Raw genomic sequence first — 15995 nt, 5'->3', positions numbered from 1 at the left:
GCAGGCAGTTGGTTATTTTGTGCGTGTGTGTTGAGGGTGGCTGACACAATAGCAACCCCCCCTCATCAGTTCCTCTCTGCTTTAAATAGCCATTTCACTGTGCTTCCTTTCAGCAGCATTTCCTAGTAAACACTAATTATCTCAGAAGTGTGACTCTTGGACAAACACACAAACAATCTTGGCCCGCTTGACCTGAGTGCCATCTTCTCCGCTGTATCAATTCCCCTCACCACCAAGTACTGAAAAATATCTCAACTATGTTAAACAGCATAACTTGTAGGACAGCCTGTAGGAAATCAAAAATTTGGAAATTAAAATAGTCGAATGTTGCCTCAAAGTTTAGGACCTTTTGTGACACAGAGTGTAAAAGTGATCCACCTCACAGCCTAACACAAAGTTGACTCCAGCGGCGAAGACTCACAGGAGTTGCTCAACACACAACTTTCTTCAACTGGCAACACTTCAACCAAAAACCCCACAAACAACTTGGCCAGGACGAAACAACATCACACAAAAAGGCAACAGATCTGACCCTGAAAAAACAGGAGGACCAGGAAAAAAGTAGTCAGCCCTCTGCAAGATGCAGTCAAAACATGGCTTTCTGAGTGCGCCTCCTTTTCTGATGCAAATGCACCAGAGGCAGCCATATTGTTTATTGTAGCTAGGCACAATATGGGACATCTGCCGGTTAGCGTTAGTGTAATTCCCTCCCCATGCTTCATTAACCTCCCCCTTTATGGGCCCACAGAATGGAGTTGTGGAAGCTTGGATGGCGACAGAGAAGGGTGGGTGAGACCCAAGCGCTGGCCCGGCTGAGGAGCACTGAGGCTGGGGCAGCCGGCTGCTTGATGTCCTTCCAGCTCATTTGATTCCTGGAGGAGGGCCCCTTTCATCAATGACCATGTGGTGGGTCTTGAGTCTGAGTAAGGCTGAGTGGGTGGTGGAGGGTGAGGGGCTGAAGTGGACAGGCTGGGCAAGGGTGCGGTATCTGGTGGTGTGGGGAAATAGGTTTTGAGGAAAAGTATGCCTGTTCTTTTTGGTTTAGGGTATTTGGCTGAGGGTGAATGTTTTACCTTGATTTAGGGCATTCAAGGGTAACATTGCAGAGTTAAGCATTTAATCACATGGGTAGGGGGATTGTTGGAGAGGACTAGATAATCTGGTGTCATCTGGTATACCCAAGGGCAGATGAAGTTATTGAGGAGGAGGGAGGGGGCACATTGGGGGTTACTGTGCAGTATTGTAGAAATAACAGGAGATGGTGCCTGGGTCATCTTGTCACTCCTTCATTGTCCTTTTGTCCCGTCAAGGCTCCAGTTGTATGGATGTTAGGAGAAAGCAAAGGGAGGTGGTGTGCCTTGAGGGGTCAGTATGCTTCAAACAAAGTCCTTGTTGGGTTGTTAGACAGCGTTGGAAACCTCCTCTCCCAAACTTTTCCAACGTCAGAATTGCACTGGTGTGGGTGGAGCAGGGGTGGGTTATGTCCAATAATATTTGTATTTTCAAAAGAAAATCCCACAAGCAGGCCTAATGGTTTGAACCTCCCTCTAAAGCTCTTGTTTTCTTCTTCACAACTACTTCCTTCCTAAAGTGTGCAGTGTTATCCCCATTTTAATGAATATTGTGTCTCACCACTTTCTATGACAACAGGCTTTTCACTACACCCTTGAGTGTGGCCATTTGGAACAGCTGTGAACACTTTTGCCAACAGATGTGGTCAGACGACGCACCATATGAACTAGTTTGTTGAAACATAGCGCTGCCTTTACACCACCACAAAAGTGACTCAACCAAAGACGTAGTGTTTATCACTCATCAGTGACCCCAGCTAATGATTACTTTCTTCCGTTAATCCATCAGTTATTATTTATCCACTGTTAATCGCTAATCAGAAGATGGAAACAGCCATTTATCACCTTATCGCTAAGGCAATACCATTAATTATGAGTGGGTTTCAAATGTATATTACGATACATTTGAAACCCACTCATAATTAATGGTATTGCCTTAGCGATAAGGTGATAAATGGCTGGAACAATAAAATGGTTAAAACAAATAGGGCCGCAACTAAGGATTAATTCAAATATCAATTACTTTAAAACTGACTAGTTATTTAGTAGTGAACAATAACAATAATTTGCAGTTATAGGTTGTCATGTAAATCTTCAGTACTGCAGTAGAAGTTAAATATCTGAGGTCTAACAACATACATACAGAAACTACAGTACCACATGATGTGTTAGCCCCAGTGAAAAACCCTGGGAAAGCCTCAGGTGTGATCTACCTGACTCGTCTACGCTTGCACAGCATCCTGCCAACTTTACAGCCAGACACAAAACTTTTAAGCATAAACCCAGCCCTGGGGTGCAAACCAATGGTTACCCTAGCTTCCACAACTTCTCTGTTTCAAATATGACACTTTAAACTCTGAGGCCCTTCTGTCCAAAAATAGAGATATACCCCTCTGGTGCTGTCCACAATGTATCTGCAGACCTTCGGGTGAAACACGATAGAGATTTTTAAAAGGGATTTGTGTGGGAAAGATTAAAATAAAAGAAGACGGTTACAGAGAAAAAGGAGCTGGCAACACATCCACTTCCGACCTCTTGGCGAAATGTAAGTGGATACTTGGTGGATTTATTTAATGAATTGGAGAAACTGATAGTGGTAGTGAGTTTGAATGTGTTGAACCTTCAGTAGAACGGCTGACACAGAGGACGATTGTGAGAAACAATTGTTGGCAACAAACTGAGTACACTTTGTTTTTAAACACAAAGGGAAGATTTTAAAATCTAGTTTCTCTTTCTTTCTCTCTCTCTCTCTCTCTCACACACACACACACACATACACACCATCTGTAATACATTGTAAATCTGGAGAGAGAGGGTAAAGTGAAAATAGAGACGGCATGGAGTCTCTAATTTGGAGCCCATCTGCCACATGTGCTGCCCTTCAAAACGCCCTGGTACCTCTAATGTTGAAGGGAGCCGCACTCTGTCCTCCATGTCTCTGGCCAGGAAAGCTCACTCAGTACCATGCAGACATGGTTGTGGTCATGCAATGTTCATGCCTCAGAGGATTAGCAAAATAATTTCTTTCACATTTCAATCAGAAACTGAAAGTAATATTTCAGATTAAGTTCTCAGATCTTTTGAAATGTGCTTAGGGATATTATTTATGTATTCATTACCAATGTTTCATAGTGAAGCAAACAAATATCACTTACACTGACCATTTAAGACACAGTTAACAGTGTTTGTCTTCCCAAGTACCTCTAGAAAACAACGGCAAGGGTTACCTTGATGGTCTCAGGTGGTACTCCGGGGTCAGGGGCCTTCTCCAGGTAGGTGGTCAGGTCCTGATCCACGTGCTCAAAGACCAGAGTGAGTTTGGTTTCTCTGTCAGTTCGAGAGACTGTGCACACATCAAACAACCTGGAACAAGAGGACCAGGTGAAGGAGATCAATACAATTGATTTCATGGGCCCCACTGTGGTCAACATGCTGCAACAAAGCTCCAGACTACAGGACCATATCTCCTCTCGCCTCATCTACTGGTCTTTCAAACACGGGATAAAAACATGATTATATTATCTAAAGAGAAATAAACATAATCTGAAATCACTCCCTTGTTCAGTTCACATAATAAACACTCAATAGTTACTGTTCAGATCCATCAATGACAGGTGCAGTGTCGCATCATGCTAACCTATATATCTAGAAAACAGTGCGTGATTTCAGACAAAGAAATAGACCTGTCAAACATGTGTAACTAATGACTGGCAGGAGAACAAAGTGGACTGGTTAATGTTACCGTTTACACCCGATGAGTCAAAATGTCTGCTTAAGAAATGGCTCTAAAGACAAAAAACATATTATCTTGCATTTCTCAGTTTCCTGTCACAAGTCTTAGGCCAAAAACCTGAGTCCGGACTCTTGACTAAAATCCTGCAGCAGAAGGTAGACACACTTCAAGATCATAATTATAATCTGCTGCAGGTTATACTGATATCACTCTCTTCAGATTACTCTGAAAAACTCCCCTTGTTCCATGCTTAGCTTTTGAAGATTCAAGACCATCAAGCTCCAAACCCCAGTGTTTATGGTTGTGTTTCACTAGGCAACTAACTAAGGCCAAGAATCCAGATTATGTCGGCAGAACTGCCAAGGCAGGCTTTAGTGAAAAGCTGAAAAAAAACCTATCCAGTATGTCCTCTTCAAAGAGCTGGGGACCACAAGCATTCCTCAACCAACACTATGACAACTCCTGATGCTCTATGGGAAGTCGAGTGGAGAAAAGACAGCATCTTTCATCAGGATAACTGAGGAGACGAGGGGATCCTTGATGGATCTTTAGACACATGTTGTCCTATCAGTAATGGGTTAACAAGCAATGGATTACTGTAATCACATTACCTTTAAGGTACAGTATTATCATCTTTAAGTGCATGTGAAAGAGTCAATTTAGTCAAATTAGCCCTAACCGATATACCATCACCAACATCAACCCTACACAGACCCATGTAGGGTGTTAACTCAATATGGGTTAAGTAGTGGTTGTTTTACTTAATTTACAACCTGCAATGCACAGAGTGACTGATGTCACCTAAGAGAGTAACTCCGTGATTACTGCTGCAAATATGAATTCATAGTGATCCCACTCAATGCCACATCAATGCCTTTAATGCATACATGTGCTGCTATAATTCAAACTAGCTAATCGACATAAGCTGTTTCAAATTGAAGCATGGAAAGAAATGACTAAATCTCTCCGGAAACTCTTTCATTCCTATCCAACGAGGCATCATGTGTCCATGCCAACACCCTTGTAATCAGCGGACTTGGAAATGCTAAAGTCAGAATGGTGAGTGAGAGGTGATTCGTTCAAGGTATTAGTACTGTGCATGATGTCACAGGATAGACGGCGTCCTCCTCTTGAAGCGCTGGGGTTAAACGCCCCTCACCGCTCAATTGTTGGGCTACAATGGGGGCTCTCAGCAGACACTGAACATATGGAATGAATAATGGGCCTCATTACAAACATCCAGGGGTTGCCCGGAGTCACACAGAAGGCCCACAATGCACTCTTCCTGGTCTAAGCTGCTTGGCAATGCTGCATGGCTAAACTGGAGGATAGTGAGGTTTCTCTGATGGTTCAATGAGTTTGACAGTTTGCACTCTTGCACCGATTTATTGTAAGAAATGCTACTGCATATTCACTAAATGCATGCTTTCACGGTAGTTCAGAAACTCGATTTAACACCTAAATAAAACTGACCTAAGAAAAATGTAATGCTCACTGATGTATTTGTCTTCCAGTGAGAACAAACCCCATTGTGATCCCTTTAAGAGAAAACCATAACCATTATCCTCCATTATTCATTTATACGCTGGGGAATTATTGTTAGAGGCACAAGGGCACTAGCCATGCTTCTGAAACATCCATTTAGAACTTCCCCTTCAATCCCAAAGCACTCAATATTCCATAATAAAACAAGTACCAAGGTCAGACCTTGACTAGTGCCAACATATGACGCAGTATCTGACTACTGACCTCTGAGTGAACAATTCAATACAAAACTGAAAGAAAATGGCCTCTGTGTGCAGAGCAGAGAGGAGGCGAACTATAAACTGGGCTATATGCAACTTGTCTGTATGATGGTTATATTCTGTAAATCCAGACTGTCTTTCAGTAACTGGGCAAGGAGAGTATTAATGTCTTGCTCATGGGCACTTTGACGGCGTAAATCGGGATGGATTTGTTTGGACAGTAATTTCAAGGTGGCCATTGTTGGTGAGCACAGCAACTTTGAATCAGCAACTCATTGCTGATCTTGGGAACTCATTTGTGACTGTTGGTAAAGCAAAACAAGCAATTTGATGACTTTAGGAAATTGTATGGGGTATTATACTTTGACATTTTATGGACAATGTGACCAATCAAGAATTTAACCTAAAGATTAATCAACAAAGAAAATCATTGTTAGTTGCACTATACTTGGGTCATGTGACGACACCTGAACAAATGCAATTTGCCAAAGGCCTGTAAAAAGCTAATTAGTGAGCTTTCAGTTCAGAATATTTCATCACATATACTGAATATACTGGCAGATACACAATTAACACTAACGTAAGCTATAAAGATCTTGCAGAAAGATGAAGGCTAAATCATTAGAAGGGCCAAACTTGAACAGAAACTTCACAGGTTTAATGCATACCAGGCTGGTGTGTGTTCATCAACACTCATTTACCCTGTCAGTGTGCTCTTGAGCAAGACACTAACCGACTACCTTAAACACCATCCAATGAAAATATTGATTTTTCTTTTTATTTAATTCTACATTTAACCAGTTAAAGGGTATATATTAAGCTACCACTTTGGGGGGATGTCATGTCGTGTGTCTTCTAGGCACAACAGACTTGTTTTCTTTACTTTTTTTTTTTTAGAGGTATGTGCACAACATGGATCAGTATGATTGGTTTGACCAATAATTGTGAATAAAAGGTGGGGTTTCAAACTAGATAGGAAACTTATAAAGTCTATAAAATGACAATGGTGAGATTCGTGATGTGACAGGTGTGCACGCTAACAGTGGCGGCATCCAGCTCATTTTGTTTGCAACCAACATTTTCATCTTGTCAGCAGAAAACTGCCAAAGAGAAGAACTGCTCCAAAAAACATTGGACAAGTATGAGTGCAGGCTTACCCTTAAAGGTCATATGAGGCAGCACTGTTGCCACCAGAGACCATCAAAAAGGAAGTGGAGTGTCTGTGTCTCATACACAAAATTCTCTTTCACTATGTGCATCTCTCTCTCTCTCCCTCCCCCCTCTCTCTCTCTCTAACATGCAAACATACACATACACAAGCACACACAGACTGTGCTGCCCACCTCTCCCCCTCACTTACCTGACAACATTGGGGTGCTCAAAGGCTTCAAGCTGCCTCAGTACTGCCACCTCCCGGATGGTGGAGAGAGGCATCCCCTCTTCCTCCGTCTGGACACGAACTCTTTTTAGGGCAACAAAGCGTCCCCCGTTCTTCAAATCTCTCGCCTTGTACACTTTCCCATAAGCGCCTTCTCCAATCTCGGCCACAGGTTCATATTGAGTACCAATACTTTCTTTGTCCATTTTTGCAGATCTTTTTCTCGTCTCTTGTTGAAAATATTGCGGGGAATCCCGGCGAGGGTGACGAGCCAGAGAGTTTCTCACAAAGGCATATTCACAGAAAAAAGTTGGCACATGCAATGCCTAGATGACAGGGAGACACAGATGGAGGAAGACACCATCTTTGTCAGATATGATCAAACTGTGCTCCAGGTAGGCAATAACAGGACTGTCATGTTTTATTCCGACTATCAACACAAGAGCAGCGTTGCGTCCCAGCGTCCACTCCTCCTCCCATTACGCACAGCAACTCGTGTCCTCCTACCTCTAACACAAAGTAATGTAAAAATAATAATCATAATAATAATTCAAATGAACCACGTTTAGCCTCTTTGTTTCCCTCCCCCCCCCTCCAGATAGCTTCGATTTAAATCAACTGTTCAAAAATATCACTCCGCACTCAGCGCTGCTATAGAGTTAGGTTCATGCGGGCTGTCTTAAGGAAATTAAACAAGTAAATTTAAAGAGAACATGCAAAAAAAAAAAAAAAAAAAAGCGCGCAAACATTCTCCACCTGGCTGTTTTTTTTCTCCTTTAGGTTAGTAAAATGGCTGAATGACTGCTCGCCCTGTCCCGTTTTATCAAAGTTTATGTTTGAGGAGACCAAAACTTGGCGAGCACGTGGCTGTCTACTGATGGCATTGTCCTGACTTCCTCCCGCAGCAGTCCTTTAAAAACCCCGCAAAACCCGCCCGTCCAGCCTCAACCCGTTCCCAACGCACACGACTGTGTAGGAGTTGAGTTTTTGGAGGTGTTTTCAGGAGCTTAGGAGGCTCCCTCTAATTTATTCTAAAAAAAAAACAATAATAATAATTGTCCGTGGAGTCAAACAGCCGAATTAAAAATTGATACTAACAAATCAGGGAATTGCACACTTCGGGTTTTTAAAGTATCATAGGTTCGTCATGCAACATTTCCAGCCTCTTGAAAGACATTTTTGGTATCAAATTCTGCACAAACACCCCCGTTTTTGTTTTGTTTTTTTTAATTTTCTTTTTGTGTTTACCTCTTTTTACGTTGTCAGTGAAATGTCGTAACGTCGGCATGTCCGATAAAATGCTGCGGAGGTGTGCGCGTCCCGGATAAGATGTCCTGCATCAAACGCATCCCTGTCCACTGTCCTCCATGCGGGGGCCACACAGGTAGTTGGACGGTGCAGCCTCTAACCCCCCATCCCTCAGACTGCACCAGTCCAGGCAGAGCCACTCAAACGAGGGGGGAGGAGGAGGAGGAGGCGGAGGAGGAGGAGGAGGTGGTGGTGGTGGAGGGCTGAGCGAAAACTCAACACACGCACTCTCGCCGCAAGTTTGTGTGGAGGGGGTGTGGAGGGGAAGGGGGTGTAGGATGGGGGGCGGGGTGGAGGGGGGGGGTCATAGGACAAAGGCAAACGCGTGATATAGCCCTCCAAAAACCACGCTCTTCTTTGGATTTTCTCCTTTCTTTCTTCTTTTTTTTCTCTCCTCCGTATATCCCCGGATAGGCCTATGCAACTGCAGCCCCGCTCGCCCGTGTGAGCTCCGTCTCTGCCTGGCTTTCCCACGCCGGCTGAATGTGGCCTGACCCCCTTCAGAGAGGTTTGACACGGAGCGGGGACATTTCCGCATTCCTCCCCGACTACAAAGGCTCACCGCCTCCTTTTTGCTCTCGCTCGGCCTCCTCGGTGCTTTACCATTCATAGTCCTCTCCGCGGGTTTTGTCTCCTGTGTCAAAACCGGGAGCACCGCGGGGATCGGGGAGGGGAGAGGGGAGGTTTATTGGATGGACGGCCACACTATCTATCTCACTCGAACCATTGAGGAGCTCCGGCGGCAACAAAGTGCCAGCGGGGATGCAGTGTGACAAGCTCGCCCTAGATGGTCCTGAGGGGTCAGGTTCAAGGCCCGGTGGCTTGATCTGTGGCAGGAGGACCCCTCTGCTCGGGTGGTCGTTTGCAAAAGCTCCATATGCCATAACAGGCATGATAGCCATGTGGGCTACTAGATGGCAAACTCTTTCATCCTGAAAATATGGAAATATCTGAAAAGCGTCATCATCTTCATTTCACACCGAAAGATGGAAAATTCTTCATTTCTGCAAGACAGTTCATGACATGTAAATTATAACATAACAACAACAATAATAATAAAAATAATAATAATAATAATATTGTGTGAACAACTAGCCTATAATATAAATTACAGTAATAATGAGAAACTGTTAATTATGAAATTGGATTACTCAAAAAGAAATGTAAATTGTTCAATTTCAATTTATATAATTTATATACAACTTATACACAAAATATGCAAACCTAACAAGTTGTTATTATAAGAAATTTATTATCAATAACTGCAATATTAAATACATTTCATTGTCAATGTTTAAAACCCAAAACTTCATATCTCCTAACCTACAAAAATTAAATTTTATATTCACTTTAGTTAATGACTTTTATTTCTTAGTTTAATATTTTTATATGTTTAATTTTATTTTGATATATTCATTTATATTTTAAATTCTACCTCTGTTACACATTATGACAAGTAAATATTTAAAACAACATCTTCTGTGTGAAAAGTTCTTCAAACTCTAACATAAAGTTTGTATTTCACTTTTTTTTCTTTCATGCCAGACACGGTTTAGACATGACAAGACTTGATGTTAGATTATCCCAATGAATAGCCAATTACAGGCGTGTAACCAAGCTCCATTATCATAACTTCATTGGAGGAGAGCGTATTAGAAATCCACAGAAGATCAGAGGAAGGGCATTCCCCCAGTGCCATGGTTTACATGAAAACCTGTTTTGCATGCTGCTTGTAGAATCCACTCATTTCCATTGAAAAGGTAAAACTAAGGAGGATAATGACATGGAAGTATGTATGGCAATCTCCCCTGCCCAACTTCACAGGCAACCTCAAATATAAACCATTTGCATCACAAAACACACAATGCAGACAATGTGCCCAAGACCAATTACTGTAAATGTGGTTATTTACATTTTTTCATCATCATTGTTCATGTGAAATCAGCTCTGAGAGCCATCGCCCAGATTGAATACATTAGCATGCATACTTCTTATCTAGCTGGAGAACAAACCAATTAGATCCGTTGTGTGCGGTATAGAGATGAGAGAGAGACGAGAGACACACACCTCAAACATTCACAAACACATTCTGAAACACTGGCTGTTCTATATAATCTCCTGCAACAGCCATTGATTAGTCAATCTCTGACATACAGGGTTTTTTTTTTCAAGTTTCCACAGCATGTGTTCATGTTGTGTTTACTTCGATGGGGCTCATGCAGGGAAATCATTTTAGAAAAAGATGCAGGAACAGGATGGTCAAATTATGAACATCCTCTTCTGGGAACACCATGGTCAGAGCATAATTTAATGTTTAATCTTCTGCTTTTCTTGAGTTCTTGAAGTTGAAGTATGAACAATAAATGAGCTATAGTACCCTGTACTGACAGTTCCCAAGCAAACATCAGCAAGATTAAACAACTAAAGATTAAACAATTCTGATACATTCATTTTAGCTCATGGTGTCATTTTAGTAGAATTTAATTGCACTTTATTTAACTGGTAAATAATCTTTTATTCAATTACATTTTCCAACACTTAACTGTATTATTTATAGTTAGCCTATTACTTTGAAACTTAATTAAAATTATACTTTATTTTGTACCTTCGTCAGGAAGCAGCCACTGAGAACTAGAACAGCAACCTATTAATTTCCAGGCATGTTGCTTAAATTGTGCTTGTGTGGATTACCTGACATACAGTACAATTACCAAAATGTCACTAAATCAGAGCATCTCTTTTGTTGTTGAATGCTCATTTTTATGCTAATCAATGATAGCTTTTGATACAGACACCCATGGTGTTATAATCAATGTGTACTCTGATCCTTCACTTCAGTAAAATTATCAGGAGAAAAATATTGAATAGTTAATCACAAGTAAAAGTCCTACATTAAAAATCTTACTTATGTAAAAATACAGAAAGGAACTCTCTCTCTGGTGGAAATGCTAACATTTCATAGATATCTGAAAAGTAAAAACTATCCCCTACCAAAAACTTGATGGTTTTAACGCTGTAATGTTTTTTGGAAGGCACTGTTTTAATCTTCAATAATGTATTGTGTTATCTTATCAAATGTTCTTTATTTAAAATCTTAATCTGGGTAGCCAGTAATTTAAACTGTCAAATAAATGTCGGGTCAGTGATTTGTCCCAGTTTGCCCGATGGCCAGTACTCCACTGCTGCTTGACAGATCCACTCCGTTACAGTTAATTATGAAGAGATACTAAAGTCAGGCCTAGGTGTTTTTTTGTTTTTTATTTTTAATTTTTTTTTGTCAACATGTGAGTTCATTGACAGGGTGGTCAAATGTTCACCAGAAAGGCTGTCCAGACTCCAGACAGTTCTTCAGGCATGGACACGTAAGATAATAAGCTGACAACTCTGCACATTGAATCTTGTTGTGATAAGACATTGCAAGGTGAAGTAATGTTCATTCTTCAAGATTATGTGAAACCAGAGGGGGAATCAAATATCAGAGAGAAGGAGAGAAGGACAATGCTGCTTGCTTTCATGGTTTTCTTTCTTGCTTGTATTTATCTCTCATAATTGAGCTGGTGTTTGACTGTATTTCATCAAATTGAGACCAGTAATCAAAAACAATTCCTTTCAAATCACACTGAAACTTAAAGCAGCATTATTTTTTTTTTCATCCTTACGGCAAACTCCTTGGCGAACAGTTGCTCGTTTACAGATACAGCAAAAAAAATCCAGCATGAGTATTCATTTGGACTAGTGTTTCTGGCCACCTGATTTATGTAAACCCAATATTCACTCTCCTTTTAACTCTGGGTTTGGCCTCCACTACAGAAAATATCTCTCTAACTGCTAAATGCTCTGCTGTGTTTCCCAACTGGTTGTTTACTTTTACTGTCTGGTGCTGGGCACAGTAGCTTTACCAGAGTTTTTTTTGCTGAAGACTGTTGCCTGCTGAGGCTAGACAGTGAGGTTGCGGTTCAGAAAACCAAAACAATGAACTAAAAGATGCTAAAATGCTCCTGCGAGAAACCACAAATTGGCTGCTAATTCTCTGTGGGATTGTCACAACAAGCAAACTTTTTCATGTTACACATAGTAATCTGACCCATAGTTAATATAAAAATATTGATTAGTGCAGCTTTAATTTTTTTTAAATTCATGCAGCATTTAGCTGAAAGAATAACTTAGCGTTTTGTATATTGCTCCCCTACGGCAATAAAAAAGAGAGGGCAGTTAAAGGATTTTATAAAACATTTCTTTGACTCACAGTTTAACAGATTCCAGGTATTTTGTCAACCTTGAACCACATCCAAAATGTAATCAACTCTCTGAACTCTCACAATGCTCATGAATTTGTGGTCTACACAATAATAATATGGCATCAGGCATTTACCAGACCATGTCATCTGAGTCATAATGTGCTGCTGCTTTTGACCACCCGAAAACTCTTGTTCTTCTTCAACTCTGAGCTGTGAAGGGAAAATGTATGATGTTTGTGTGTCAGTGTGCTTGTATGTGTGTGTGTGTGTGTGTGTGTGTGTGTGCGCGTGGCAGCTGCTGATCAGCCTAGCCAAAAGAGAATTACAGCCCTCCCAAGGGGGACGAGAGAGGCCAACAAGGGACAGGTGACTCCCAGTCTCTCCCAGATCTCCTTACACCCATACACCCACACACATACAGAGAGAGAGGGAGAGATTGATTGTGGGTCTGCCTACCACGTCCCACCTAAATGGAGGGGGATGTCCGTGCCACAAGGCATAGGGTACAGTTGAAATAAGCAGAAGTCTTTAGGCAGACAGCTGTCACACCTGGGGAGGAATCTGATAGGACGTATGATATTGGATTCCTTTTTAAGTTCTCAGTCCCATTGTCAGGATTTACAAGCATCACTTAGGCCCCAGTGTTTCATGTGAGTCAGGTCTTATCCACCCATCAGCAGCTTAATATTTAAGCCACATTTTGAGTATAAAGATGGAGGCCGACATGATGCCAGCAGACAAACCGGGTCTGTTTTGTGTCCCTGACTTGATTTCCTCTTGTCCTCTTTCTTGTCAAGCCAGACTGAAGTCCATAGTGTGTGGTGCAAGTAAAGCCCCTTCTCTCCTCTTCCCTTGTCCTTCTCTTCTCCCCGGCACCGGCCCCCAGACACAAGCCTCTTTCTGTTGGGGCATCGCCATGGCAACCAAGCCACTAACTTGAGGAGGCGACATAAAAACCTGCTCTTTTAGGGGACACAGGAACACCTGCCACCTCTGCTGATGGGGAGGGGCCGGGCTGGACACACAGCCACGTGCAGACACACACTTCCATACAAATTCATGTGCAGACACACACACACACACACACACACTGTCTCTCTCTCACACACACATATCCACACAAACATAAACAGAGGATCAGTGTAACATTCAAATGAGACCTCTAGCCAACATCTGCTCCCCTTTAGAAGCTCATTTATCTTCCAGTAACATCTCAGGTTGTTTGGTGGCTTTCTCAACACGTGTTCTGGCAAAAACCAAGGAGAGTAGTTTATGGAACAAAGAATCTATTATTGATAAAGGTTATGTTTTCAGGCTGTGAAACAAATTTGTGCTTACTTTAACATATCAGTCTTGGTGAGATTGTCTTGTTACACCAGTGGTTACGCTAGTAAGTAATAAAATTGCCTCCAATGCTTAAGGGACTTCCATGAACCTGCTCTTCTGACTGACAAGCTTATACATGCAATACCAACTGTGCCCGTAACCTCACTGTTTGTTAAACTGTTAGTTAACTTCATCTACACCTTAGGTAATCCCTGATTCCATGGAAAAAGACCTTTAAGGAATAGTTTTTGAGGAATACGTGTCTTTGCGTTCTTGTGAAGAGTTGATGGTTTACTTACAGCTTTATTTGTTGTAACCTTAGCCTTAGTAAAAAGTACGAACACAGAATTGGGGCACATTTTTGTTCTGCTCTATGCCGGCAGCGGGGGTAGTCATAGATCTGGATCGACGTCTGTGTAAAAGGAAGAGATGGCTTGGCAAGACAAATGCCGATGCTGCTGTGTTACACGATTCCTCCTACACGATGCAGATGAGCAAACATCAGATTGTTTCAGTGTCTCCTAATGAAGGTGTCCTAACCTGCTCCATGCTCCATGTTGCACAAAGTTTTGCGCACTTGCCCCAAGTTATATCATGTTCAGACTTAAATATGTGAATTTAAACATGCCTAGTAGCTATATGTGCTAGCTACTAAGAATATAGCCCCATAATTCTGACAGTAGGCTAACCGACAGTAACTAACGGTTAATCATTACATCAATACAGCCTATATAATGAGACTATATAAAATATAACCATGTACAAATTGCAAAACCACCAGCTGAGGAAGTGTTTAAGGTTACTCATTTTCAGAGGGAGCAATCAAAAGCGGTACAAACCCCCGGTATAACCCCCCCCCCCCCCCCCCCCCCCCTTTTTGTGCATCCCCTCATCACACTGCATCACTCATAGTATATCTAGACAATTTTTTTGTGCTCCATCTGCTCAAGCTCGCTCACTCACTTTGTGGTAGGAGAAGGTGTTCACACCCCTGATTCTGGACCACTGGCGTGCGATCTAAAATCACACACAGGGGTGGCATGTGGGGTGACAGTTATGAGAATGGTATTGATATCTCATCTGACTCATGGCAAGAAAGTGAATAAGTATGTTGAATTATGCCTTCCAGCTTCAGCTGTGTAGAAAGTATCATTGGCAACCAAACAACAAAAGCCAAAAATAAACCAAAAATGTATGATTTGGTTAGCATGACATCTTTTCATATATGTGACTCATGACTATATCTTGAGGTGCTGGTTTTAACAGGAAGGGCAATCTCTCATTGTTACTTGCTCGCATGCCTTCTAACCGTCGCAAAACAGCATTTTCAACATAACTTTGTTAACAAGTGGCAAATAGCACATGCCAGATTGTTAGCAAATAACAGCAAAGTAGTTCGACAAGAAGAAACATCTTAGGCCATTTTTCTTGTTTCAATATTATAAAAAAAAAAATCAAGCTAATGTCATTTTTCTCAAGGCAGATGAAAGAAGCTTAATCAAACAGATAGCAGTTTAAAGCTCCCGCAGCCCCTTTAAAGGCCCCAATCAACAAGTGTCAGTTTGGGGTCAGCCGGCAAGCCGAGTCTGCCTGCGTCCTCCTGTTGCGGGCGGAATATTCTGGAGAGACTGTCGAGTGAACCTCTGGTGCCTGGCTGCTGTTCATTAAGAGTATTAATGATTAACTGAGAGTGCTATTGTCCCCCCAGGCCCAGCTGTCCCTCCTCCGCCGTTGATCCACTCCGATGCCTCTGGGCCACTAAACTGGCTCCATTCATGTGCTAAAGTGACAGCTGCTCCTCACATTCCGCAGAAAATTAACCACAGACACCGGAAAAACAAGCTGGGAGCAAATAAATAATATTTGACAGATTTCTTTTGTCTTTTTCTTAAAGGGATGGATTGGAGATTAAAGAGTGGATCGGAAGGATTATTTTGAGCCTGTGTGATAATAGTTGAAGAAGCGGAAGATGGGGATACAGATAATGTTTGCTGTGTTGGCGCTTAGTCACTCAGGGGATGTGAAGCAAATGAGCTCAGCAACTTTATCCTAGTGTAACATGTAGTCAGTATCGTGTTGAATTTACAGTAACAAGCTGCTGAGGGGTTCAATATTTTGTCACCCATTTGAGTATGTAATTACAGTATATCACGCTTGATATCAGTCAAGAGTGGGATTTGATTTTATCATATCTGA

The 15995-nt window shown here is 41.8% G+C and overlaps 1 protein-coding gene across 1 annotated transcript in view; it reads right to left on the bottom strand.

The window, feature by feature from the left end:
• Window positions 1–8492, bottom strand: part of cdk6 (cyclin dependent kinase 6) — a 34868-nt gene extending 26376 nt beyond the window's left edge. Inside the window, exons 1-3 of the mRNA XM_071501176.1 lie at window positions 8176–8492; window positions 6910–7253; window positions 3299–3434 (exon numbers count right to left, since the gene is read on the bottom strand). Coding sequence (XP_071357277.1) covers window positions 3299–3434; window positions 6910–7133 — 360 coding nt within the window. The 5' untranslated portion in view covers window positions 7134–7253; window positions 8176–8492. The remainder of the gene's footprint in view (window positions 1–3298; window positions 3435–6909; window positions 7254–8175) is intronic.
• Between the last annotated feature and the right edge of the window lie 7503 nt (window positions 8493–15995).

Source organism: Trachinotus anak, unplaced genomic scaffold (assembly GCF_046630095.1).
Source record: "Trachinotus anak isolate AG129_WGS33_773 ecotype Australia unplaced genomic scaffold, CSIRO_AGI_Tana_v1 ptg000016l, whole genome shotgun sequence".
In the NCBI taxonomy this organism is placed as follows: Eukaryota; Metazoa; Chordata; class Actinopteri; order Carangiformes; family Carangidae; genus Trachinotus; species Trachinotus anak.
Note: the sequence above shows the minus strand (reverse complement) of the source record. Positions and strands in the feature narration are given on the sequence as shown.